Source organism: Pleuronectes platessa, chromosome 13 (genome assembly GCF_947347685.1).
Source record: "Pleuronectes platessa chromosome 13, fPlePla1.1, whole genome shotgun sequence".
Lineage (NCBI taxonomy): Eukaryota > Metazoa > Chordata > Actinopteri > Pleuronectiformes > Pleuronectidae > Pleuronectes > Pleuronectes platessa.
The window spans coordinates 14,392,720-14,419,112 of record NC_070638.1 but is presented as its reverse complement, the minus strand read 5'-3'; the positions used below and the strand labels follow the sequence as shown (position 1 = coordinate 14,419,112).

The window sequence follows — 26,393 nt, the reverse complement described above, 5'->3', positions numbered from 1 at the left end:
AAGAACATGGGGAACACATGCTTCCTCAACTCAGCGCTGCAGTGTCTCACCTACACGCCTCCATTTGCTAACTTCTTGCTGACAGGCGAACACTCTAAAACATGTGAGCTAGTGTTCATTGTTTCATGGTGGGACTTTGCAACCCAATTTTATCATCTTAATATGCACATAAAGGTGCTGCTGTGTGTGAGTGTGGAGCTGATATCATATGTTCATTTATAGAGCCCATACTGATGGAGGGGTCTTCAGAGTTCAGAATCCTGAAGGACAAGTGGACTGCAGTGTCTGCAGATGATAAAAGGTAAAAAGACGTCTCGGCTGCGTGCCTGTAGTCATCATGTGGCAGAGCCCTTCTAAATGCTATCCCAGCTGAGCTTTTACATTACAGTTTTTTGTCATTGTCTATTTGTTTGGATTTAAACCAAATGAGATACAGTTCATGAATTAGTGAACTTTAGAACTGCTTGTTATCTTGTTTTTCGACTGGGAGAGAGCCAGGCCAGCTGATTCTAGTATTTATGCTAAGCTTTATTTTTAGCTTTTAATCTCCAGATCCATAGTAACATACACAGACAGGAGAGTAGCATCATTCTTCTCTTCTCTTCATGCAGGTCGGCTCAGTTCGAACACACGGTGGTCATCACATCCGACGGGGTGGATATTCTCACCAAACTGCCAGAAGAAAGCAACCTATGACTAAATTGAACAGCTGACCTTGACATTGGCTGCTAGAATCATTTGATCGAATCCCATTTACAAGAACTTGAGCGGTGCTTCACCTCGACATATTTAAAACCACTTCTACAACTTCTCTATGGTGTTTAAGTTAAAATTGTATTATTATTTTCCGAGGATTACATACAGTATCACAGTACACACAGTATTTATGTATTCATTTAGACTAAAATGTAAAACTTCAATCTTGATTCGAGCACAAACAGAAATCAATTGTCTGTTACAGATAATCTGCTACATTCAATGACTCAAGTTGAGCTTTCTGCATGTCTGAGTGTTTATATTGTCAGTATAAGAGATCCCCATACTCTCTCCTTTTTTGGCCCGGCAATGGGATGTGTTCAATCCCTTTGTGACAGTTCAGTAGATCCCAGGATAGTTTAATGTGACCTTTAACAATCAAGGAGCACTTGTACTGTAACTGTCAAGGGGAGAAATTCACATCAGCCGGGTCTTGGCCAGGAAACATGGAGGCCATGAGTAATTAACTTGCTCTCAAGCAAAACCTGTAGCAATAACTCTTGTTTTAAAATAAAATCACTAAAGTATGATCACTTGTCATTTGTTCATGTAACCATACAACTAAATTGTCTGTAAAAAAGTTAAATGGCTCTTTTTATGCTGCAACTTATTTTTTTACAGAATACATTTTGTACAATTTACGTTTTTGCCTCATCACAATCCAATTTGATCATATTTGTTTAAGTATATAACAGGGTATCCACGGGGTCTTGACAAGTATTAAAAGTTGATATATGAATTTAGGTAAAATCAAGACTCTTAAAAAGTATTAAAAAACCTTGAGTCTTATTCAATTTTTACTTTATAGATTAAGAGATTTTTTAAAGTAATGTCAAACATGTGTACAATCAAATCAGTTCATTTCTGGATATTTCAAAGTTCTATAAAAACACTTTGCTCAATAAGAGAGAGACTGATATGCCTGTGTTCAGGACTTCTCCGACTACCTACATACTGAATATTAAACTTTTACTGTATAGATTAACATGCTCATATTCTAACCAACATTTGCAGAAGATTAGAAAGTGGTGATATTTTACGTATTCTGGAGTAATTTGAAAATGTAGTTGTTGTAACATTGTCCAATTGACACAAAATTGCTCACCCTCCATCAGAGCCCCTACTTGAACAGATCTATTAGTCTGTATGTAATTATACTGATGGTGCCACCTACTGGAAACAGGAAATAAGCTTTGTTTTACAACTATCATTCAATTTACATAAAGTTTTCACAGTGTGATGTGCAATTGATAGTGTTGACCGTAAATGAGCAATTAGCCGTCAAGAATTAACACCACGTGTCGGACGCAGGAAGGGAAGTGCAAAACGCAAGCAATTTTTTGTTTTTGGTTTTACTATCGGTGTTTGTTTAATTTAATTATTGAGTATTTCTACTTCACTGTCTTAGTACTTTTACTTGTAATGGAATATTACTTTACTGTCTTGGTACTTTTACCTCAGTGAATGATCCGAGTTCTTCTTCCACTATTTGTTTAGTTTATTTAGTTGCTTATACTTTAGTACTTGTTTAACAAGTACTTTTAACGAGTATTTCTACTGTGCAGTATTAGTACTTTGGTTTCCTCTTCGTCCTCCAGTCCAACAGGGGTCGCTGCTGGCTCGGAGCTAGGAGTCTCTGGTTTCCTGCCGCTTTCTCTCTTTAATCGCTCTATGGTTCAGAGACTCGATGTGCACAGAGAGGAGGAACATGTCCGTCGTGCAGCCGCTGCGGGTGTTGGTGCAGCTGCTGCGGGTGTTGGTGCTTGAGCGGATCAATGCTGTCGCTGAACACTTTCTGCTGCAGGTGGAGATAGGAGGAGGAAAGGCTCGAGTCCCGGCGCTGAGAGCGATGCTCACCGATCTCCTCCTCATCGAGGAGGACATCCTCGCGGTGCTTGACGACACCTTGGCAGAGTACGACGACGGAGTGGAGCGGTCCGAGCGGGAGATCTGCCGCCAGAGGAGGCTGTTCGATGCCGCGATGAAGCCCGTAGTCCAGCTGCACAGAGCAGGTCAGTCTCTAGAGCAGTGGTTCTCAAACTTTTTCTGTCAAGCTCCACTTTGGGTCTAGAATATTTTTCATGCACCACCCGCTCCCCCACCCCAACAAAATGGCCAAGTTTAACATGTGTATGTTCCACCTAATAGAAGAACTTTTGGGGACATTTATCACTACATTCCTCCATCAGTCTGTACTTTTTCAATAATTAGAGAAAACATTTATTCAATTATAATTACTTTGTTACAAAGATGATAAAGCTCAACCAAAAAGAACACATGTATGTGACCGATGGTAATGTTTCTAAGATTCTTCTGAATTTGTTGGGTCTCATAGAGTTTTCAGACATAAAATCCACACTGGTCTCTCCTCATGTCCTACCCCATTGACTGTGAACCCAAGAGCAAGACAGGCTTCATCGTACTTCCTTTTCAACTTGGTTTTTGAACACCGTCTCTTGTTTGTCCCTAACCGGCTGCTTCATGTGAACGCGCTCTGATCTCACTATGTGTGTCTCTGAGAGAGTGAGGGGGGCGGGGGGCGGAGCCCCGGGGACTGAGAGTGTACGCTGTATAGGGAGCCACTAGCCTGACGTTGTCATACTCACAATTCTAGTCAGAATGTGAGTCTGATACGGCTCCATTGGGCTATGATTATGGGGCGTGTTTCAACCGAACCGGGGGAAAAAAAGCCTCTTGTCTCAATTGGATAGACCTACAACCAATCAGAGCAACGTAGTATGTGACGTATGTTAAGCGACGCATTGTGAGTTATTTACTAATGCCAGGTTCACACCGGACGCTGAAGTGACGCCAAAGCGACGCTTAAGCGCAGCGCCAAGCCTAAAATAACAGCTGGCTCCCATCCACTCCCATGTTAAACCTTTGTGTGGGTCACACTGGAGGCTGAAGCGCAGCGCTGCGCCAAGGCTGCCTAGCGCCGTTCAGAGATCGTTTCGGCGTTGAGTCTATCTTTTCCGCTTTACGCGAGCGTATCGCGACAGGAAACACACTGAAAAATGATTTTAAACGATATTGATGACATATTTTAAATGATATAATTCATCAAATATGCATCCCATACTTTGAATTCCCCTTCTGTTGTCCTGGAGTTTTAATTTTACCAATGATATTATTAAATGTCCCCCTCTGCCCATCCACTACAGCCACACAAGCAGTGATAAAGATAAAAAGAGTGAAGGGGGGGGGCTCCGTATTCTCCACATAGGCTTGAGTGGAGAATACGTAATTTACCCTCGACACCCGACATTTAACGGAGCAAATAGCCAAGAAGTTCTTCAGCATGGATGACATTAAATTAATAATTGAAGTGGAGAAGTACAGTGAGTTGTATGATCCTCGGAACATGTTGTATAAAGACAACACCAAAAAAGACAAATGTTTGATCAACGGGTGATATTATTAGCGCTGCCCGGCGGTTCAGCGTCGCTTCAGCGTCTGGTGTGAACAGCCAAGCGCCGGGGCGATAGGGATTAGCGCGGCGCCTTGCTGTCGCCTCCGCGTTCTCTGTTCCTCTTTCAAAATGAATGCGCTGTCGATGTCTTCTAAAACAGACTCAATGGCAGCATCTACACATCTCAGCTCTCCACACAGTTTGAGAATCACTGCCCTAGAGGAACCGCTCACAAGCTAACGTTATTTAGCATCAGGTCGAGCTGCGGAGTTAATACGCCACTTCCTGTCTCTTTCTGCTGCACCAGGCTGCTCTCACCTCTCACCTGAATAATGAGGAGGATTCGATGCTGTTGTGAACCAGTCTGTCCAGAAAACCTGCTGCTGTGTTGCTAATGTCTGAAACAGGACACATTTCTCTGAGTTTTACCCACAGGTCTGAAAGCAGTTCAACCAACTAACTAACTTCTCCTCGCCCTGTTCTCCTCTGTTAGTGACCTAATTGGTTTATTTGGCCTTTTTTTTACCAGAAACTCTTTTTTTTTTAATGCTGCTTCCTTTATGAGCTGCGTCGTAACACAAACTGTAAACGACCTCAATATCTCTTCTTCCTGAATGTGATCGTTCAAAAATCACAACAGTCGACATTAAACGACACAACACATGTTTTTCAAAACACTTCAGGAAACTCTGAAATGATAAACGTGTGTTTTTGTGTTTCAGAGTGTCCCGCAGACGTCCAGCAACTGATGGTGATTAAAGAAGAGGTTCCCCCTCAGCAGCAGCAGTGGAGCCCCCTTGTCGACCAGGAGGATCCAGAGCCCCCCCACATTAAAGAGGAACAGGAGCAACCGTGGACCACTCAGGATGGACAGCAGCTTCAAGGACTGGAGGAGGCTGATATCAAGTTCACATTGACTCCTGTCAATATGAAGAGTGAAGAAGATGAAGAGAAACTTAAATCGTCAAAGCTTCACCCGAGTGAGACGAAGGAGTCCAGAGCGGACTGTGGAGGACCAGAATGGACGATTACAACAAGGTACTGAGGACAAGACTGAAGACTCTTCTGAGACTGAAGACAGTGAGGATGATTGGATGGAGACCAGGGAACCTCAGACTGGTTTAAATACCAGAATTAACAAACAGCATCTAAGTTATATGGCATGTAAGACAGAAGAAAAATCGTTTAGTTGCTCTGAGTGTGGTAAAAGATTTAACCAAAAGAGCAGTCTAGATAGACATATGCCGATTCATACAGGAGAGAAACCGTTTAGTTGCTCTGAGTGTAGTAAAAGATTTAACCAAAAAGGCAATCTAGAATCACATATGAGGAGTCATACAGGAGAGAAGCCGTTTAGTTGCTCTGATTGTGGTAAAAGATTTAACCAAAGAGCAATCTAGAATCACATATGAGGATTCATACAGGAGAGAAACAGTTTAGTTGCTCTGCGTGTGGTAAAAGATTTAGCAATAGGGGAATCTAAAATCACATATGAGGATTCATACAGGAGAGAAACCGTTTAGTTGCTCTGAGTGTGGCAAAATATTTTACCATAAGTGCAGTCTAGATAAACATGAGGATTCATACAGGAGAGAAACCATTTAGTTGCTCTGAGTGTGGCAAAAGATTTAACCATAAGTGCAGTCTAGATAAACGTATGAGGATTCATACAGGAGAGAAACCGTTTAGTTGATCTGGGTCTGGTAAAGGTTTAAGATTCATTCCTATTGTACGAGACGTGAGGACTCATAAAGGAGAGAAGTGATTCAGTTGCAACCTTCGCAACAAAAGATTTATTAGGATTTATCAGCAGATATTCATATTATTCATCGTACATTTTTTTACAGATTATTAACAGTTTTTATGTCCCTAGAAAATATAACTCATTGAATAACGAAGATTTTTGTTAATATATATTATTTCTACTGATTTCTACATCATTTATCTATTTTTCACAATGTCCTTCATGTCATTTTAAGGTTAAAGTGTGTTCCTCTCACAGTATGAATGTGTATTCTTAACTAGTTCATATGATTAAATATGTTTGTTTTAAAACAATGGTTTCTTGGTTCGCGAGATTCAATGACAGATTTTGTTCTCCTTTATGTATTGAATGTGTTTCCAAGAATAAAAGTCTAATAAAAAGATAATGGAGTCGTCGGCCTCTTTGTTTCTGTATGAACGGAAGCTTCACTGGCTACAGTTGAATTGTCTCATCACGAGACGTAAAGTTAAAACCTGCCTGTTAATGTAATTTAAAAGACTCATGTAACAACATTTTCAGATGATGAAAAAAAGACCAGTTTTCATTTTTGGCCAATAGGGACCCCATGTGGAAATGATCTGCCATGATCATTAAAATGAGCTGACATACTAATACAAATATAATGGTAATTAAACTATAGTTCTAAAGCACTATCAAAACAAATTGCTTTAATACATTTACATGGGTATAAAACAACTAGAGATGAGCCGGATACTCGGCTGAAACGAGTATCCGGTACATATAAAGCACTTTTGCCGAGCACGAGTATTATACGAGTAATACGAGTAAATATCTGTGCTCGGACTGAATGAAAATCCTCACACAGCGTCACAGCGCTCCTCCCCTTCACACACCGCTCTGCTCACTCACTCACAGAACAGCTCTCTGTCTCTCAGTCACTCAGGTTCGCGGGTCTTTTCCGTTAACGTTTAGGGTTTCTTCAGCTTGAAGTTTGTTTTTATTTCAGTTTGTACTTAACCAGTAAAGTTCTGTTAAACGTGGGTTCATTCAGACGTGGTGCTGGCAGAAAGCGACTCTGCGAAATCTGTCGGAGATTTATTTTTTATTTTTTTAAACAGTTTTTTTTTTTTACTTCACGCATGAGTGTCTGACTACTCTCTAGCGTCTGGCTACTCTCTCTCTCTCTCTCTCTCTCTCCCTCTCTCTGCCGGTCGTTGGAGTTTTTTTTTTTTTTTTAAACCGTCAGTTGGCTCTAACCAGTTTTATTTTACTTCACGCACTGAGTGTCTGACACTTTCTAGGTAGTAGTGGTATAAAAAATATTACAAATTAAGCTACACACACACACCTGGCGTGGAAATAAATTAAAAAAAAATAAAAAAGTTAAAAAAGAAAGTTATGTTGAGTATGAAAACACTTGTTATTACATTTCACTTCATAATTGCAACAGCATGTGTTGTATTCATTGTTGCAAAACTTGTTCTGTAAAAAGTTCGTTTGCTATTGTGATCAAAATCATTGATCTGAAGCTCAATGCTGATGCTGTCCTGTAATAGTTTTCCAATCAGCAATAAATATAACAATTTCTGATCAACCCATATCATTTGCATGCTTAAAATAACATACTGGTTAAACCCCCGCCCGTTTCAAGACAACCCGGCCTACTTCCGGGTTAAATCCAACCCACTTCCGGGTTAAATCCCACCCAGTTCCGGGTTAGGCCCCGCCCACTCCGAGTACGGATACGGATACAGATAATTCATATGGTTAACAGAAACAGATACAGATACAGATAATGCTGTATTCGCTCATCCCTAAAAACAACACAGAACAAAAATAGGAATGATAATGTAAAATAACATTTTATGAACAGACTAAATCTGCACAACATACTGTATGTCAAGGAGCCAAGTGAAATGTCGAGGCTCCTGAGGGCACTCCATGAAGATGATCTAATCTGAAGGCAAGTTACAGCAGACTGTGGAGACCAGGGGAGGCACTGGTGATCCACAGATAAAAAGCAGTTTCGTTTTAGAGTGCCAGATGCTGTGGGAATATTCATGTGAGACAGAGCAAGGATATGACGACTTTCATATGAATAAGAATCACAAACGTGTTGACTAATGAGGAAGCTGCTGATTGCATGTTTAAATCTGATGAAGAAGAAAAAGCAGAAGAACATCAGAAGATTCAATCAGATGTTGAATCTGAGGTGCTGCGGAGGGTTCTAATTCCAGGCATAACATCAGATGTTTCTCCAATTCCTCTCTACCTTCTGGAGTCTGCAGGAGGATTTACTAACGAAACCTATAAGAGCGTAAGATCACATCAACAATTGCTAATTATAGGTCTTTGGATTTAAATAGAAGTTGGTTTGCAGAGTGCAGAGTATGTGGTTCAAAACCTCATCAAGTTCTCAAACTGTCAGTCTAGCTACAGTGGTGTGAGGACACTGTAATGGTTGATATTTTTGATATTTTCGCAAAGACTACGGAAGTGAAGATGCTTCAGAGAAGAAAAAAGATGGGTGGATCAATTGGATTCCAGCCTGCTGCAGGGTGTGCTTTCACTTCCTGCCAATGTACTCTTGAGTGTACGCATGAGTCTTAGCTTGAGTGTGTGTGTGTGTGTGTGTGTGTGTTTGTTTTTTGTGTGTCTGTGTGTGTGTGTGTGTGTGTGTGTGTATGTGTGTGTGTGTGGGTGTGTGTGTGTGTGTTTCGTGTCAGTGCTAGTTTGTGGGTGAGGCAGGAAGGGTTTGCGCTGCTCAATGCTGCTGATATTCACTTACTCTGAAAAGACTTTTCTTTGATTTATTTTTTGGAATCCATTTAATCGTCAGCTGATCGGTTAATATGTTCTTAATTAAATTGTTGTGTACCCATTCTAAACTATGACTCTCTCATGTGAGATTTTTTACAAGACACAGGTCATCATCTTGTTGGAGCGAAAATATCTGAGTTCCAGCTGCAAAACCTTAAGTGTCATCGACCCTAACAAGCGATGTGAAGCATGTTTTCCAGGGACTTTCGCAATTAAATGCATTTCACGCTCTTAGTTTCAACAACATTCTGCGTCACCAGACCTTAAAATTCATTCTTTCTCAGTCTAACACAGTTGGTGTAATTCTTCTCCCGGTTCTCTCCACATGCTGGAGCGATCTGCGAGCCAAGCTGGTGTCAGAACCAGGAAATATCTGGGCTGGGTTTTGAAGAGCCAGTGTGGGAAAAGCCCGGCAACTCCCTACTGCCAGGAAGGGGCTACTTTACTCTACAAGTCGCTTGTCGGACCGTGGGTCTGTCTGACAAGTCTAACTGTGTGTTGTCCATTCACCTGTGTGTTGTCCACATATTTGTTTAAATGCCGTGGTGGCCACTGTTGCCTGTTATTTCGATGTTACATGAGTTTTGTATCTAATTGTGTTTTCTGAGAATAGCATTGTTAATATCTTGTGTTTTGAGACCTTGCATGGTGATTTCTGGATTTAAGGAGAACCAGCTTTTGCAATGCATAGTAGGAAAAGTGGATAAGTTGTTAAAAATGTTGTATTTTCATTCCTTCTTATGTAGTTTAAAAGAATCATACTTTTCCAAAAGAAGTGCCGCATTCGATGAGGGTTGTCCTCCACCAGGAGTGAAAGGTGATACATTACAGATTTAATAATTCATAGGCGGCAGAGAAGGACATTAAATAATACAAGAAATGATACAGACAGGAGGAAAGAAAAGACCACAACGTTTCAACAGCAAGTCCACTGTCTTCAGTGTGTGTGTGTGTGTGTCTTTCTGTGGCCACACTATGCCTGACAGACTGTCCACTATCTGGGAGGTCCCTCAACCACATGGGGCACACACACACACACACACACACACACACAAACACATTTTAAATAGTGATTGAGATTAATATGGTTATTAGATCCTTACAAGGTATTTTTAAAAGTGTATTTACGAAGTTTTGTTATGTGTTCATAGTCATCTATTCAAGAAGAGAAATCCCAATGCACGAGAAAATGAAACAATTGACTGCAGAACTTTGTTAGTACCTTGAGGATAAACACAAAAAACGATTTACTTTTCTAGGACCTAATATTTGATAAATTCAACAAACTCAACAACAGGCAAAGTCCTCAAAGGTCTAAAACTACAAATTAAAGATTGACTCTCGAGCTTTTCTCCTCTTTAGAAATGTTTTATGGTTAAGGAGTGACTCAGCTGCAGGGTTAACCCTTTTTTTATGTACACACCCAAAATATTTAGTCACGTTTGATCTCTTTCTTTCTGGTGGCCAACATGTGTAATTTAACTTTCCTTCCCCTTCAGCAAAAGTAATGTACACACACAGACACACAAAGTCATGCAAGCGCACACACACATACAAAAAATCCTCTTTTCAACCGAAATAAATGTTTATAGCATTCCAAACATTTTGTGTGTGAGACAGTGTGTGTGGTCCTGTCTGCACCTAGCATGAGGTTTGAGGTTAAGGTGTTCGTCTGCTTGTGTGTGTATGTGTGTGTGTGAGGAACACCCATGCTTGCTTATATATTAAATAAAGAAAGATATCTGCTGAGAGATGAAGAACTATTAAAAAAGATCATGTTTCATATTTGCTGATACAAAATGATTTAGAAAACAACGAAAGTGAGGACAGAAAACCGAGTACGTAGGTTTATTGAATTTGGTCAAAGAGGATATGATACATTTAGTTACATAAGAAGTAAAGCAATGGAAATCATTATCGTTGGGCTTGAAATTGCGGACACAAAAAAACAGACACAAAATTCCATTTATTGTTGCTTTTGGGATTTCCATGGGATGTGTTGACAGTAGCAAAATCACCAGCCTGATCCACTAATACACAAACATTCAGAAGTGAAATTGCCACAGTGGATCCACTGATGAAACGATCACTCGAACCCACAGAACATGAGCTGATTGTTTGAAAGCACGGATGTACTGTACGTAAGTTTGGTTTGCGGGGGGGGGGGGGGGGGGGGGGGGCACACAGAGCTAGAGGTTCTTCAGGAGCAACAACAAACAAACCAGACTGGCGCTCAGCAGAGTACGCACCTCCGCCAAGGCCCAAAAGTCCCCTTATGAAACCACATTTGAATTCATTACATTCTTCCATTTTGATTTGGATCTGCACCAAATTAAGCAGTCCAGTAGTTTCTTTTGCATAAACTTGTTTACAAACAAACCATCAAACATATGAACAGAGGTGTAAACACAGCCTCCTTGGCAGAGGTAACACCATGGGTTGAATGAGTTTGCCTGAGGATATTAGTTTTCCTTCAAGGTGTCAAGAGTAACTCAGATGAATATGCTCTGCATGCCAATGAATTCCTCACCATTTATTCTGCAACATGCTGAAATAAGCTAAAGCCATAAATATGTAAATTACATTTACAGCATGTGTTAAACAAAAGAGAGGTACTGACTGACTCTGTTTCTGCATGTAACACTGGCTAGTGTTGTAAAACAATAATAACCCAGCCTCAATAAAAATAAATCCATTCAGTAACAAATAGCACACCATGCCTGTTAAGTGGTTTTCAAACCTCCTGTGTTATTTCCCCCTGAAGGTCAGTAATGGCAGGCCCCCTAAAAATTCATGGAAACTCTTATTTGCATTTATAGACCATTATTCAACTAAATAGCATGACACACATGTACATGTGGGTATTTTCACACATTCACAGGACACATGGAGGATTATACAAATGATAAACCACTTGCACCACTAGTACCTCTCAGAACCTGATTTCTTGTGTATATGGTTTAATGAGTTAATGTTTGTTTGCCACATCATTAACCATATATAAAGATGGATGAAATATCCTGAATATGAACGCTACATTATTTCGCATGTGAAGCCAGATTCTGTGCAGTATAGACATCGTGGGATGACTAGATCACGCATTCAAGCAACAAAAAGACACACTGAAGTGTAAGTGTAACTTGTGTAAATGTGCGTGTTTTAAAAAAGAGTGATTTACAGAGGGAGGACAGAAAAAATGCATAAACGTCTTGTTTCATGGGAAAAATACTGTCATTTTGAACAGGAGGCCGAGTATCATTTCAAAGGTTTCTGTCAATATGAAAATGGGTAGAACAGCATGCACACACACAGACAGACACACAAACACACACACACACACACACACACACACACACACACACACACACACACATACACAGACACACACGGATAAACATGTCTGCTCCAGATGTTGAGAATATTTTGTTTCAGTGAAGGTAGTGCTGCCTCACATCCGAGAAAAGATAAATCACAGCCCCTGGACAGCAGTGAAGTCACTTTTAGGGGCCTTCGTAAACCCACAGCGTTCACTTTGGTCCCCTATGGCAATATTCACAGATGCTGTTTGGAATGACACTCGTGCACGGAGAATACTAGAACAAGAGTAACTGGGCCAATTATTTTCAATGCTAGTCGTCAAATTTTATATTCTGCTCTGGGGGAGCGCATGAAATGGAAATGTTGTGCTGCGTGAAATAGAAGATGCTCAGACTGTTTTCAAAGGTCACGGCGTCTTCAGACGAAGATGTTGAAGTGATTTCAATAACATCTGAGCAGGATGTTGTGCTGACATTGGAATAACTTATTACCCTCAATTATTATTGAGTCTGTGCAGAAATAAAGGGAGCAAAGTTGCTCTTCTCTATTGACATTATTTTTCAGCTTTGTTTTTGAGTTTCACCTCACAATTCATAATATGAACCAAATATAGAAATGAGTGACGTGTCTCCAATTCCTCCTTCTATCCAGGAATGAAGCTTAAACCACCTGGATACCATCACCGCCATCATGCCAATTTGGAGCCAGAGTCTGCGTAGTAGCGAGGTCCCGTCGATACACAGACTCCACCAATCAGGAGTCAGTCTCAGCTGATAATCTGCAATGACTCAGACCATCTTTGAGTAAAAAAAACATTCGATGTACAGTCTGATTTTTAGTTTGGATCATATCTCATCTATTTATATAGAGGAGATGGGATGTATGACCCATACTGCAGCCAGCCACTAGGTGGCCATTGAGACTGTTTGACTTCACTTTTGGGGAGGCGTCATATTAGCAAAGATTTATTTTTGATCTTCCAAAATGAGGGAACTTCTACTATTTATTTATATTAAACATATATTTGGGGTATTTTGTCTTTAATGAGCGTGAAATGCAGAGAGAGAGAGGGGGGGAGATACGCAGCAAAGGGCCATGCTGGAAGTGAACCTGCGACCCCTGCGGCAGGACTCAAGCCTGTGTATTTCCACGCGACCAGGTGAGCTAGCTTTGACCTAGCATTGCGACACGATCACAAGTTTACTTATTTTTACTATATTTCATAAACTACATGGACAATCCAACATCACAGGTAAATCACAGAGAGCTAAAATATTCAAGTATTGCCCCCTGCATTCGTTTCTATCCTACATGAGGCATGAGAACCTCAGACCCTCATTCAATTGAAGGATTTAAAATCACCGCTGTGGTTTTGGGAATGACAGCAGTTTCCTGTTCTTGACCACTAATGTAGTTCTTCTCGTGTTGACACGATGACACACTGAAAGAGGGGCTGTCTGTTGGCACAGCTACAAAGTATTTATTGCCCCGCTTAGGAGAGAAGCCATGGTCTTTCAATTTGAGGGAGCTCTATGTGTGTGTGTGTGTGTGTGTGTCTATACATTTGTGTCTGCTTATAAAGTTGTGCGCATTTTGGGATGTGTGTGTGTGTGTTTGTGTCTGTGTGTGTGCATGTGTGGGAGCTCTTATTTGAATAGACCATACAAATGGTTTTGTTGGTGGCACAAACCTTTTTGAGGTAACTTGTAAAGCACTTACCTTCTGTAAAGGAGATGCCATTCAGCTGCAAAAGACCCTAACGGCTGTTGTACTGGAGTGTGTGTGTGCGTGTGTTTGTGTGAAAACGATAGAGCGTGTGCATATTATTGTCTAATGCCTTCTTCTATGATCCCTGACAAATACTGAGTCGATGAATTGGACAGGATGAGCTGGATTCTGACTGATGAGAATAAAAAATTGGAAAATTGATTAAAAACCCGAAATGTACTAAATGTCAGATGTATGCAGAATGTCAATTTTCACAGTTTATTTGCATTGATGATTATGTGAAATTTCTTCTGTTAGTACTGAAAACAAGCTTCTTATCTATTAGGTTCAATACATAATAATACAAAATACTGCTTAATGTTTTCAGCCGATCCCAGCTGCCATTGGGTGAGAGGAGGGGAACATCCCTGACAAGTCAACAGCAAATTGCAGGGAAAACCTATAGAGACAAACAACCACTCACACTCAGACCTGTGGTTAACGTTTTACATGGTTAATGATTGAATTTGCATTAGCATTGAACATCAAACTATATAAACTCAGTTTTCCTCAGTTTTTTTTCACTATACGCTCTGCTGTCTGCCGGTGTATTCTCTTAAACTGCCACTGGGTGTCACTAAGGTTAGATACTTTCAAATCTTTCACAAAGTGACCTCAGTGTTGTCATTGAAAATATCCCCCTACCTGCTGTCATTATTCTGGACGTTTTAGATTTGGTTCTAACAAGAATATATATTTGCTGCCTTCACTGTGAAATCCAAGAGGATTCTCCCTACCCTGTCTAGTGCCCCTGAGCAAGGCACCTTACTCCCCCAACATCTGCTCCCCGTGCGCCGTACATGGTCGCTCACGGCTCTGTGTGTCCTGCACCAGATGGGTCAAAAGCAGAGGTTAAATTTCCCTACCTGCATGAGTGTGCCTGTGCATGTGTTTGGGACAAATAAATGCATCTTAATCTTAATCTTAATCATACATTTTCTGATAGTGCAGCTCCAAATTGAATTAATCTGATCATGTTGTCCTCTTCATTTGTTTACTTGAGAACTAAATAGGTTTTATTTAAGATGATATAACACATTTAAACAAATTTCTCAAGTTGAAATCCAGATAATAAAGTTATTTTCAGGCTTTAACTCTTTATATAAAACTTCTATCCACTTTATAAATGATCTGTTCTGTTGTGCACGATAGGGGTTTGTGAGCTGTGGAGAGTTTTGTTCATAGAGAAATCTCCTGGTACTGAGTCCCAATTGTAAATAAACATTTTGAGAATAATTTGTACTGTTTCTTGTTGTTATATACATGCGAGTGATGAATCAGAGTAATAATTCCATCAATTTTCTAAACTGTCTTTCCCATTTAGCATCTTAGTTGATGGAGACCCAGAATCAAATCAATACTTTCTTTTATTTGCATAGTCAGTATTCACAAATCACAATTTGCCTCATAGGGCTCAACAAACTGTACAGGGAGCGACATCCTCTGCCTTGTTACAGCAGCAAAGGGGACAGTCAGAAATAGACACCAGAAAAGTAATAAGTTAACATGTAATACTTTCTACTAATGCAATGAAATATAAAAACAAATTAAAAATACAAATAGAATACAATATACTATAATAGATAGTCTTGTTGTCCTTGTGACGGCACTAATCTTCTCTGGTCAGGGTCAAAAGACATAAGGTGAATAGATTCATACAAGTGTGTTTGAGTTTGTATGTATGTGTGTATATTTATGTGTGTATGTGTGTATCTATCGGTATAGGCTGTTTAGATAAATTCATATGATGCATTTCGCTGCAGGTTACCATAGCAACCCCCCCCCCTCCCCCCTCAGCTCAACGGTCAAGTGACGACAGTCTTCAAAGTTATTTACCTTTGAAGTCTGTCGTTACTTAAGAAACCGCCAGTTTTCACTTTTCGCTCAGTTCTCGTCTGACTACTTGGCTGGTTGCACCTGAACTCTGTTCTTTGGATTTGACTTGAATTCAACTAAGATCTATTTGAACTCTGGTCTTTCACCTGAACTCGTTTCTTTCACCTGAACTCTGGTCTTTCACCTGAACTCGTTTCTTTCACCTGAACTTGTTTCTTTGGATAGACAGAAGAGAAGAGAAAGATGTTCCGGAGGCCCCGTGTTGTGTCCTTGGAGGCTTCTGCCTCCTCCAAGAAGCCATGGACCCCACCTGATCGGAGGGGCGAGAAGTGGCGTCGCGTTCCATCCAAGCCCGTGGGCTTTCTCCACGCTGCTTCCTACGAGCATCAGCCGCAGGTGAATATCGCCTTTGGCTTTCCGTCTATCCAGAGGACCGAGAAGACAGAGGAGGAAGCTGTGAGGAAGGAGCAGGTCCGGCCTGAGGAGTCCGTCAGCTGTGTCACGGACAACTTTCAAGCGTTCATAAGTCACGAGGAGATGGACGGTGAGGAGAGCCTGCAGGAAACGGTTGAGCTCGTCTTCAAGAGGGCCGTGAAGAAACCAGACTCTGCTGCAGTCTTCGCGGAGCTGTGTCAGCGCCTCTCAACAGTAAGTGATGCATCTATGACTGGAAGCTACTTTTATCCTCTTTCGAAACATGCTTCTGCGACTGCGTCTGCGTCTTTTCACGCCGCTGTGGCGCAAGACTCGTTGTCATTCATGCTTCCCCAACCGTTGCGCGTCTTACAAAGCAATTCCGCGCCAGAACACTAGGCGGAGTAATGCTTTTTGTCGAAGACGACCTGAGAGACGCCTTCTTTCTTCTTCATCGATTGTTTATTTACATAGCTACTGCGGCTCCTTGTAGCCTTTTTCAGGCGGACAAATACGCCAGTCAGTGACGGGTTATACAAGTGGACATACTTTCGGATCTCTTCTGCCAAACGCTCTTCTATTTGGTCCATATTCATTCTTCTAAATCTCCCGTTGTTTCTGCCTGTATTATGGGGCATGAAACCGGAAATGCAGCTCCAGAAGGGATGTAGAGCAGACCAATCACAGCCTTGCGGGCTGAGTGAGCTTGCGGAGCTTTGCCGTAAATTTTAGAAAAGGGGGTCGACACCCGTCAGCACGTAAGGAGGGATACATAAGCACGTAAGGGACCCGGAAGGGCTCTTGCGCTTACGGGCCCGTGAAAACGCAGAAGCATGTTTCAGGCTTTAGTTGAGAAGTTGATTTTATTTTTTGCAGGTTGTAACATTCATTTAACACTTTGATAAACAAGCTATGCTAACCCCTTCTAATGCACACCATGGGTCATATCTTTGAGATAAATGTATTATATAATTTAATATTCCAGGTATTCATTAAATATCCAGTTTTTGATTACCAGAAATATTGATCTTTATTTCTCCTTTATTACTTTATGAACAAACATATATTTTTGTATTGGACATATTATTCTTTCTCACTAGTAATGGATTGTGAAGAAACTCTTAATAAGAATTTACATTTGTTCATAAGGTAAGAAAGGAAAAAAGAAAATAATGATTTGTGTTAATCTAAAACAAAATAACTAATGATTATCTGGAATATTAAATGAAGAAATAAATTGATTTCAGAGATATAGCAAAGAACCACTCATGCCATGCATGAAATAACATAAGAAATTAAAATTGGTCATTTTTTACCCATTATGTGAATTAGAAGGGTAGCGATACAAAAAGTACTTTTTTTTCAAATAGTAAGAAAGAAAAAATTTAAATAAGGATTTGTGATGATCATAAACAAGTTCATTGAGGAATACCTGAAATACTAAATCGAGGAAAATTAATCGTCACTTTGGTTAATAAAATAATAAGTTAATTTAGAGTTGAGGATAAAAATCAGCACACACTGATCACTGTTGACTGCATTTGGTGTTTGTTGTATAAAGTGATTCTTTACACATAAATAATCACAATGTTTTCCTAAGTATGTGAGTTGCATTTGTGTTAATATTTCCTTATGGTTTTCTTCTCTTCAGGTGGAATTCCAATCCTTGTCCGACTGGTCGGCCAGCGTCTCCTTCAGGTCCCTGCTGGTCAAGCACTGCCAGGCAGAGTTTAAGAAGAACTTTGACAGGGAGGACATTTCCCGGAAGGGGGGGTCCTGCCTAGAGCCAGTCAGGGACGTGAGGGTTATTGATCGACTGAGGGAAGAGAAGAACAACGCCAAACCCTCCTGTCGCTCCATACATACCATCCGGTTTATTGGGGAGCTGTTCCTCTCCAAGGTTCTGGATGAGAAAGCAATGCACTACTGCATCAGGAGGCTGCTGCAAAATGGAGACGGGCCGTCTCTCGAGAGCCTCTGTGAGCTCCTCCAGCTCATCCAGCAGGACCTGGAGGTGGTCACGTCCAGGGAGGTGATGGACTCATATTATAACCAGCTGGAGTTCGTCGCAGAGAAAGGGAGGAGGGCACCAAGGCTCTCCCTTTTGTTGAAGGACACGGTGGATGCAAGGAAGTGAGCAGCCACAGCATGCTGCTATCCACCTGGCTACTTTACGCAGTGCTGCAGAGAAACAGAGTAAAACAGGCAGAGATGATTTTTCTATCTGTTTGTATCATCAGCCACTTTGTCAGCAAGTACAATAATTATTACCAGTGTCTGATCTTATGAAAATGTGTCAAATATATAATGAGAGATGAGATATTTTCAAAACTTTTACATTATGTTTCTGATCCTCACCGGCTCAGGTGAATAGTTCCTTCAGTCAGAGGTTTTTAAAGTTTCCACCTCGTCTTCATCGATCCACTGTCATGGCCCCTGCCTCACCTGCCTTCTAGCTTCTCTCTTTCTCTCTCTCTCTCTCTCTCTCTTGCTTGTGTGTGCAGGTGACGTCGCTAATTGCAGATGAGGTCCTGGTGTGCTGGAGTTGGGGTCTTAATTATCCAGCTGCCTATATAAGCTCCACTCCTGCTCTCAGTCGGTGCCGGACTATAGACTAAGTTACACTCAGTTGTCGCAGCCAAGATTTAAGATTTCCGTAAAGGTCCTGTTCATTCCCTGTCTGACTTCCTCTGTCTCCCTGCCCAGGACCAGCAGCTGGACTATTGCCCCGACTCCAGTGCCTGCCTGCCTGCCTGCCTGCCTGCCTGCCTGCCTGCCTGCCTGCCTGCCTGCCTGCCTGCCTGCCTGCCTGCCTGCCTGCCTGCCTGCCTGCCCTTATTATTGGACTTCCAATAAATTATATTTAAACTTTACTTCTGCCTCAGCCTCTGTCTCTGCCTCTGTGTCCGAAGCTTGGCCTTAACATCCACAATGTAAACTCAACTTTTGTCACTTAAACCCTGTACAGACTTTGGAGAACGCTGTTATTGTAAAGTTTTATTGTATTGTATACCACAGTAGATGTGAATGTAAATACACTTGTTCTTTTTTCTATTCTAAATAAAGGATATGATCTGATATTACACAGTGTGATTTTGGTTTGTGATGTCTTATCGCCGTAATATGTGCTTCTGAAAAACAGCTGCATCCAGTAATTATGAAGGAAGAGAAGGAAACATAACAAATCCTGATAACAGACTTAGAGAGGCGGTGGACTATGGGCAGAAAAGGTCTCTGGTACGTCTCTGGTTCGATTCCACGGAGAAACAACAAAAAGACGAACCTGGATGATCTGTCCAAAAATCCAAGAGGATTCTCCCTACCCTGTCTAGTGCCCCAGAGCAAGGCACCTTACTCCCCCAACATCTGCTCCCCGGGCGCCATACATTTTCGCTCACTGCTCTGTGTGTCCTGCACCAGATGGGTCAAAAACAGAGGTTAAATTTCCCTACCTGCATGAGTGTGCCTGTGCATGTCTGTGCATGTGTTTGGGACTAATAAATGCATCTTAATCTTAATCTTAATCTTAAAAGAGGAGTGGAATACTGGACTTAGAAATGAAAGGATACCAGGTTCATTCTTTTTAAAACTCAGTTATTTTGTTGTAATCATAACTTTAGCTGTATAAACGTTCAGAACAAAGTTGTTGAAATATAATATAGATAATAAAACAGATACAAAACTGAACTAATCATGATAGAAATTATGAAAATAAACTGAACTCAGAGGGAAGTTTAAGAAATGTAGTTGCCCCTAAACCTCAGGTGGGGATAAGGGTCATGGACTAATAAAGGCCTGATGACCGACAGTGTTGCAATGACTGCGACATCACTTCCAAGAAGTCAACACTTCTGTTATTCAGTCTGCAGCCCGTTGCCAGGAGGCTGATATGTTGGCAGAGTGTGCAACAGTCATGTGTCACAAATGTGTTGAGCTGTCACTTCCCCCAATAAGCTCATCTGAGGGAGAGTTGTCACTGATACCATCACAGCACATGTTTTACTTAGACCTGACGTACGTCTTCCTCATAGAGACAGGTACTCCAGACAAACCAAACATGACAGAACGTGATCCGTGATACTGAGGCTCCAGCTCATCTTATAATATTATGATGATATCAATAAGAAAGTCTTACTAATGATCTTTTAGAGATTTCAATTCTGTCCAGTAGGTGTCAGTAAAACCCCACAGAGTCAGCCCTGTGGCCAGCGGTAGATTTCAACCCCGATTGAGGTAATACATAATTGAGTTAATACAGGGCCGGCCCTTGCAATGTTGGCGCCCTAGGCGAGATTTCAAATTGGCGCCCCCCAACATCTGTCATGCATCCCCAAGAAAGTTTGGACTGTATACAGATGCACACACAGGCAGACCAAATTGTAAGCTTTAAAAAACAATAAAAATATATAATAAAAAATATAAAAAGAGTCTGAAATCAGCTGTACTGATAGCAGTGCTTTCTGAATTGTGCACCTGATAATATACTTGGTTTTATTGGACTATTAGCACATCAACTCCATCCATCTCTCATGTTATGCCTTGATGTGTTGTTTCTCCGCTTCCTTTGGACTATCCCTCCATTTGATGTCCCTTCAGAGTATCTGGTCGTACCTCAAAACCTTCTGGAGCTGTTTGCTGATATGGCACAGAAGCACATTGTGTGAATACTTTGATTTTATAAATTTTATAATTTTTTTACGTGAAATTACTTTTCGATGCGACCCTACTTATAAACTGTAACTGGCTTTACAGCTGACAATGATGCACCTATATACAATACACTGTTACACAAGTACAGTTCTTTTTTTTAAACCCATTTTCACATTTCGTAATTCATACTTGGCCTCCAGAAAGTTAGTACATGTGCACAGACAAGTGATAGGAATCTGAAGCTGTTTTTCAAGACATAGCACACCTACACTACGACAAGTGCATGTTTTATTAAAACTATTTCAGATAATTGAATGTCTACTGATGCATGTTGAAATGATTTAATTCTTTGCTTTGGGTTTTTAAGCTATATTAGGATTAATATAGACAGTTTCTCTGTTAGAGAAGGAAATTCTCTTCTTCTAATATTAATGGTTTCTCTAAATTCTTCTAAAAGACCTGTAGTTTATCTACTTGACGGTTAGCTATGTACAAGGTAGGTCTTCTAACAGCTCATTTCTTTTGAATACACAAGTATCCACCATCGCTACAACTGTGTACCCATCATCCATATCGTGTTGTGTTCGACTTTGATGGAAGTTTTTTCCTGTTAGTACAACAGGTTTGTGTCGTTTGTACTGTATGTAGTGTAATTCATCTTAATTTTCACCCTTACTCAATATGATTGATGCACACAGAGTACCAAAAGAAATGTGTTGGTAGTAACATTTAAACCAGGATGCTATGCTCTCAACGCATACTGCATGTGACTATGCAGTATTCTTTCATTAGCAAAGCAGAAAAACAGCTGGAGTGCAGCTGTTGGGTCACAGCCATGGAAACCTAAGTAATGATACTGATGTGTTATGTATTCTCGTTTCTCAGGTTTGTGCTGCAGAAAGATTGCAATATAGTATGTTGGGCATGGACTGCCTGATATACCCCTGTAGTGTCCATGTTTAATTCATGGACACTACACATACTAGAAATTAAAAGTAGAATGAAATTTTCGATGTATCAATTCATTTATTAAAAGCTCATTTCCCCCTGCTACTTAGTCTATACGGTTTTTATATTGTGTTTTATTGTGTGTTTGCAGTCTAGATAAACATATGAGGATTCATACAGGAGAGAAACCGTTTAGTTGATCTGGGTCTGGTAAAGGTTTAAGATTCATTCCTATTGTACGAGACGTGAGGATTCATAAAGGAGAGAAGTGATTCAGTTGCAACCTTCGCAACAAAAGATTTATTAGGATTTATCAGCAGATATTCATATTATTCATCGTTCATTGTTTTACAGATTATTAACAGTTTTTATGTCCCTAGAAAATATAACTCATTGAATAACGAAGATTTTTGTTAATATATATTATTTCTACTGATTTCTACATAATTTATCTATTTTTCACAATGTCCTTCATGTCATTTTAAGGTTAAAGTGTGTTCCTTGCACAGTATGAATGTGTATTCTTAACTAGTTCATATGATTAAATATGTTTGTTTTAAAGCAATGGTTTCTTTTTTTTTTCTTTTTTTGTTTTTTTAATAATATTTTTTATTTACATTTTCTCATAACACAAAACATACAGAACTGGGGCCCGTTTCACAAAGCAGGTTCAACAAACTCTGAGTTAAAACCTTAACTCTGGGTTGAGCAACTCTGAGCTGTCAAACTCTAAGTTTTCGGTTTCAGAACAGGTGATAACACTTAGTTCAATCAACTCAGAGTCAAGGTAACCCTGAGTGAAGCTTGTGCATGAGGATATAAAAAGCCTTCATCAATGGAACACAGATAACATGATTCACCATGGCAACAAGTGGTAAACAGCCTCGATCCTCCTACTTCTCCCCAGTGGAGTTGGAAATATTAATGACTGCGTATGCAGAAAGTGAGCATATATTTTTAAAAAGAAGCAATACTGTGGCAGCAGCAAAAGCGCGGGATCTTGCGTGGCAGGAAATTGCTGACCGAGTCAATGCGTCAGTATTAAGTTGAGAAAAAAAAGAAATGTTTTGTCTTGAATGTTCCACTTATTCAACAATTATATTCCATATGTGTGTCTGTGAGCACAGGTGCAACCCAACAGGCACCAAACGGACTTGGCAGCAGCTAAAGATGAAATATAAAAATGTAGTTCAAACAGGTAAGGTATAATAAAGTACAAGCAATTGTGATGTTGTTTAGCCTGCCCTCATTAAACAGCATTTAGTGGCTACATTCAACATGTGATGGATATATTTAAGTAATTAGGGAAATCTGCAAAAAAAAGAGAAATCCCAACACTGCCAGTATTTAATATTGTCTCTATGAAAGCAACACCTAAATGCCTTTTATACATACAAGTCTCCAAAGATGTGTTTTCTGTATGTATTTAAATTTGACCTCCATTATAGCCAACAGAAAAAAGGCTGAGGCCCGCAAAACAGGTGGCGGTCCACCACCACCACCTCTCACAGAGGCTGAAAAGATGGCCCTCAGTCAGAACAGTGGACGACCCATTGCTGAGGGCATCTCTGGGGGGAGTTCATCGGACCCACCCACGCCCCAGGTCACAGGGGCCTACATAAGAGGTAAGTTATTCAAATGAATGGCATGTACGTTAATCCTTTTTCTAGTGTTCGCTCAGTAATGGCCACCCATTCATCTTAGACACAACTTAGTTGGCACACTGATTTTTCTTGTAGCAGTAAGCTACAGTTCTTTGCAATTGGCTGCTTTTGCTTTCAGATATCAATCTATTTTAAGGTGACTCAGAGTTTGAAAAATTGTGTTTAAATTAGGTGGGGCACTTTTCTGGGTAATCATCAACTGTCTAATCTTCATTTTCTACCAGTTACTGATGGTGTAATCTGTCTCGTTGAGCCTTCTGCCATAACAGACCTCCATGCTGTTGTAAGTACTCTTAATATTCCACAGATTTTTCATAATTGGTAGAATATAACACACACATTCTGTTTCATTACAGGAGGATGATGAAGAAACCTTATCAGCTGCCACAGAGAGGGAAGATGCAGAGAGGCCTGCTGAAGTATACACCTTTTTTTTTTTAAATAACTTTGGCTCAGTTAATAGTGTTGTTCCACAATACAACTTGCAACTTCTTTCTCTCTAACAGAGCCATGCTGGAAATTACAATGGGGAAGAAGGTCCATCAACCTCCACAGCACAGCTTACCTCAGTAAGATGTTGTTCAGCATTGACCCACAACTTACAATGACACTAAATAGACATGGCACTGAAATTCAATGTCATTTATGTTCCTATAGCTCCCTGTGAAACAACTTTACAAGGTATATTTAGAATCTCAAATAAACAAATCACACCTAGAAATGGAGCACATAAGGCTGCAGATCACCAAAACAGAAAAGGAAATACAACTGCTGGACCATCAGTTAAAGGTGGGTGACGTGCCCACAGGTGGATGTTTTTTAATTGTTTCAACAACAAAGGATTAACAACTGTACAAAATTTGTCCTTCTAGGAAATAAAGAAGACCTCATAAAATGAGATGCATATTGTCGTTCTTGAACATTGGGGAGGTGATGGGTCAGTTAGAAATGATTGACACATATCATGTCTCTAACAGCTCTTCCATCTCGTGTATCAGCAGGGGGGGTATGATTAATACCTGGATCACAGGGGGAAAGAGTAGGACATTGTTCTCCTCTAATAGTGGCAATGTTGTGGAGAACCACACATGCCACTATAATGTCACAAGCTCTCTCTGGGGTGACCCTGAGCCTACGAAGGCACTGGAACCGGGCCTTGAGTATCCCGATGGTCATCTCCACTCTGGCTCGTGTCCTGCAGTGAGCCAAGTTGTAGTGTCGCTGTGGGCCAGGCTCAGGGTCAGGGTAAGGGGTCAGCAGATAGCGCTGGCAGGGGTACCCTCTGTCTCCGAGTAGGTAACCATCGAACTCTACTATGATAATACAAGATACAGTTTGTTTCAGTTGCAATAGGAGGAAACAAAATATTTGATCATAGGATATAACTATATACTGTATATAAATTATATATATAAACTCACCACCGGCAAATCTGGCACTCAGTGTCGACTCACGAAACATTCGTGAGTCATGCACAGACCCAGGCCACTTCGCTTCCACATTGTTAATCATGTGGGCTCCATCACATATGATCTTCACAGTGGAGAACAGTAATTAGCTGTATGGTGTAGTGTATTTAATTTGGAATGTTAAAGGCTACTATTTAGGCCTACCTGCACATTAATGCTGTGGACAGATTTCCTATTCACATAATCTCCTTCATTTATTGAAGGAGCGATGATAGGAATGTGAGTGCCATCTATGCAGCCAATCACACCTGGAAACCCTAAAATATATCAAATTGACTGATTAGTGCTTCAAGTCTCAAAGCTTTATGACAAATGAATTACTGCTTAGACTGATACCTGCAATTCTGTGGAACTCTTCTTTGAGAAGTCTGGTGGGTCTGTGACTTGGGAACACTACAAACGTGCATAGTAGCCGTTTCAGTGCAAGTGTCACATTTCGGACAGCCCGACAGACAGTTGCCTTGGACACATGCTCTGCATCACCGACGTTATACAAAAAACTGCCGTTGGCAAAAAAACGAAGTGCAATACAAAGAATTTGCTCGGAACTGAGAGCATGTCCACGATGCGTCATGTGAGCGATGTGAGGGCTGAGAATATCGTTTATATAAATTATAGATGATGCAGAGAAACGGAAACGCTCAAACAGATACTCATCAGGGAATGATAAAACATCCAATCGGGGTCTAATAATCCTCTCCCGGTGGAGATGTCTGCGGAGTATCTGCGCCTCGACATCAACTGGCTCTTCAATAAAAGGACACGCCATGTCTGCCACTGCCTTCAGTCTGCAGGCTTCAACTTAAGAGCAGGAGAAACTCGGGGTTAGTTGAAGAAAACCTGCCAGCGAGCAGGTTAGGTTCACGGAGTATGTTGCCAGGGTAACTGACTCAGAGTAAAGCTGAACTGGCTTTGTGAAACTGAAAAACCAGAGTTTCCCTCATCTCAGGGTTAACTAACTCAGAGTTTTCACTAAACCTGCTTTGTGAAACGGGCCCCTGCTCAGACACGACACAAAAGGAAAAAAAACAAATGTGGGTATGTGGGTACAGTAGATAGAAAATAATTAAGAAAATAAAAATAAATGACATTGGGCACATTTCCCAACCCGCCCCCCCCCCCCCCCCTCCCCTCCACATCAAGACAAGGCAATACAGAGCATACAGACATAGCAAGGCCACAAGGTGCACATAACCACTCAAGACAAAGTCACAGAGACAGGCTAGGCTGATCTGGGAAATCCACGAAGCAAGGAAGATGACAGTGTGGGCCCAATATGCTGCAAATAAGGGTCCCAGACCTTATAGAAGGAATCTATTTTTGAATGAAGCATGCATGTGATGTATTCACTGGGAATGCAGTCCATCACAATGTTGTGCCATGACTTTTTTGTTGGAACAACATTCTTATTCCAGAAGAGTAGAATATTCTTTCTAGCAGCAAAAGACAGTATATTAAAAAGTCTCCTGTGTTTACTGTCAGTGATCCTACCCTCTGGGAGACCAAGTATCAGGCACATAGGGTCCATCCGTATTGGGACACCAAAGATAACAGTCAGTTCAATCACAATACTAGACCAGTAGCTTTGTAATTTCACACATGACCAGAGGCAG

At 40.8% G+C, this 26,393-nt stretch overlaps 4 protein-coding genes across 7 annotated transcripts; 3 read left to right on the top strand and 1 right to left on the bottom strand.

Moving 5' to 3' along the window:
• The first annotated feature begins 198 nt into the window (after window positions 1-198).
• On the top strand, window positions 199-6,318 carry LOC128455020 (uncharacterized). Its single transcript, XM_053438649.1, has 3 exons — window positions 199-301; window positions 612-2,768; window positions 4,891-6,318. The coding sequence occupies exons 2-3, from the start codon at window positions 2,444-2,446 to the stop codon at window positions 5,211-5,213; spliced, it is 648 nt and encodes a 215-aa protein (XP_053294624.1). The 5' UTR covers window positions 199-301; window positions 612-2,443; the 3' UTR covers window positions 5,214-6,318.
• A 9,370-nt stretch (window positions 6,319-15,688) lies between these two features.
• LOC128454166 (eukaryotic translation initiation factor 4 gamma 3-like) lies at window positions 15,689-18,789 on the top strand. The gene is made up of 2 exons (XM_053437441.1): window positions 15,689-16,283; window positions 17,701-18,789. Exons 1-2 carry the CDS (start codon window positions 15,879-15,881, stop codon window positions 18,184-18,186), a joined length of 891 nt encoding a protein of 296 aa, XP_053293416.1. The 5' UTR covers window positions 15,689-15,878; the 3' UTR covers window positions 18,187-18,789.
• A 3,514-nt stretch (window positions 18,790-22,303) lies between these two features.
• LOC128454167 (uncharacterized) lies at window positions 22,304-24,209 on the top strand. 3 transcript variants are annotated; one of them, XM_053437444.1, is made up of 8 exons: window positions 22,304-22,681; window positions 22,775-22,845; window positions 23,096-23,272; window positions 23,536-23,594; window positions 23,668-23,730; window positions 23,818-23,880; window positions 23,969-24,100; window positions 24,184-24,209. In XM_053437444.1, exons 1-8 carry the CDS (start codon window positions 22,509-22,511, stop codon window positions 24,202-24,204), a joined length of 759 nt encoding a protein of 252 aa, XP_053293419.1. In that variant the 5' UTR covers window positions 22,304-22,508; the 3' UTR covers window positions 24,205-24,209. The 3 variants fall into 3 exon arrangements, with proteins under 3 accessions (XP_053293419.1, XP_053293420.1, XP_053293417.1); XM_053437445.1 differs by having other exon boundaries at window positions 22,304-22,521; window positions 23,969-24,209; XM_053437442.1 differs by having other exon boundaries at window positions 23,969-24,209.
• LOC128454165 (putative nuclease HARBI1) lies at window positions 24,095-25,778 on the bottom strand. 2 transcript variants are annotated; one of them, XM_053437439.1, is made up of 4 exons: window positions 25,117-25,778; window positions 24,925-25,037; window positions 24,733-24,844; window positions 24,095-24,624 (listed from the first exon to the last, which is right to left on the bottom strand). In XM_053437439.1, exons 1-4 carry the CDS (start codon window positions 25,547-25,549, stop codon window positions 24,254-24,256), a joined length of 1,029 nt encoding a protein of 342 aa, XP_053293414.1. In that variant the 5' UTR covers window positions 25,550-25,778; the 3' UTR covers window positions 24,095-24,253. The 2 variants fall into 2 exon arrangements, with proteins under 2 accessions (XP_053293414.1, XP_053293415.1); XM_053437440.1 differs by having other exon boundaries at window positions 24,095-24,621.
• Window positions 25,779-26,393: the final 615 nt, after the last annotated feature.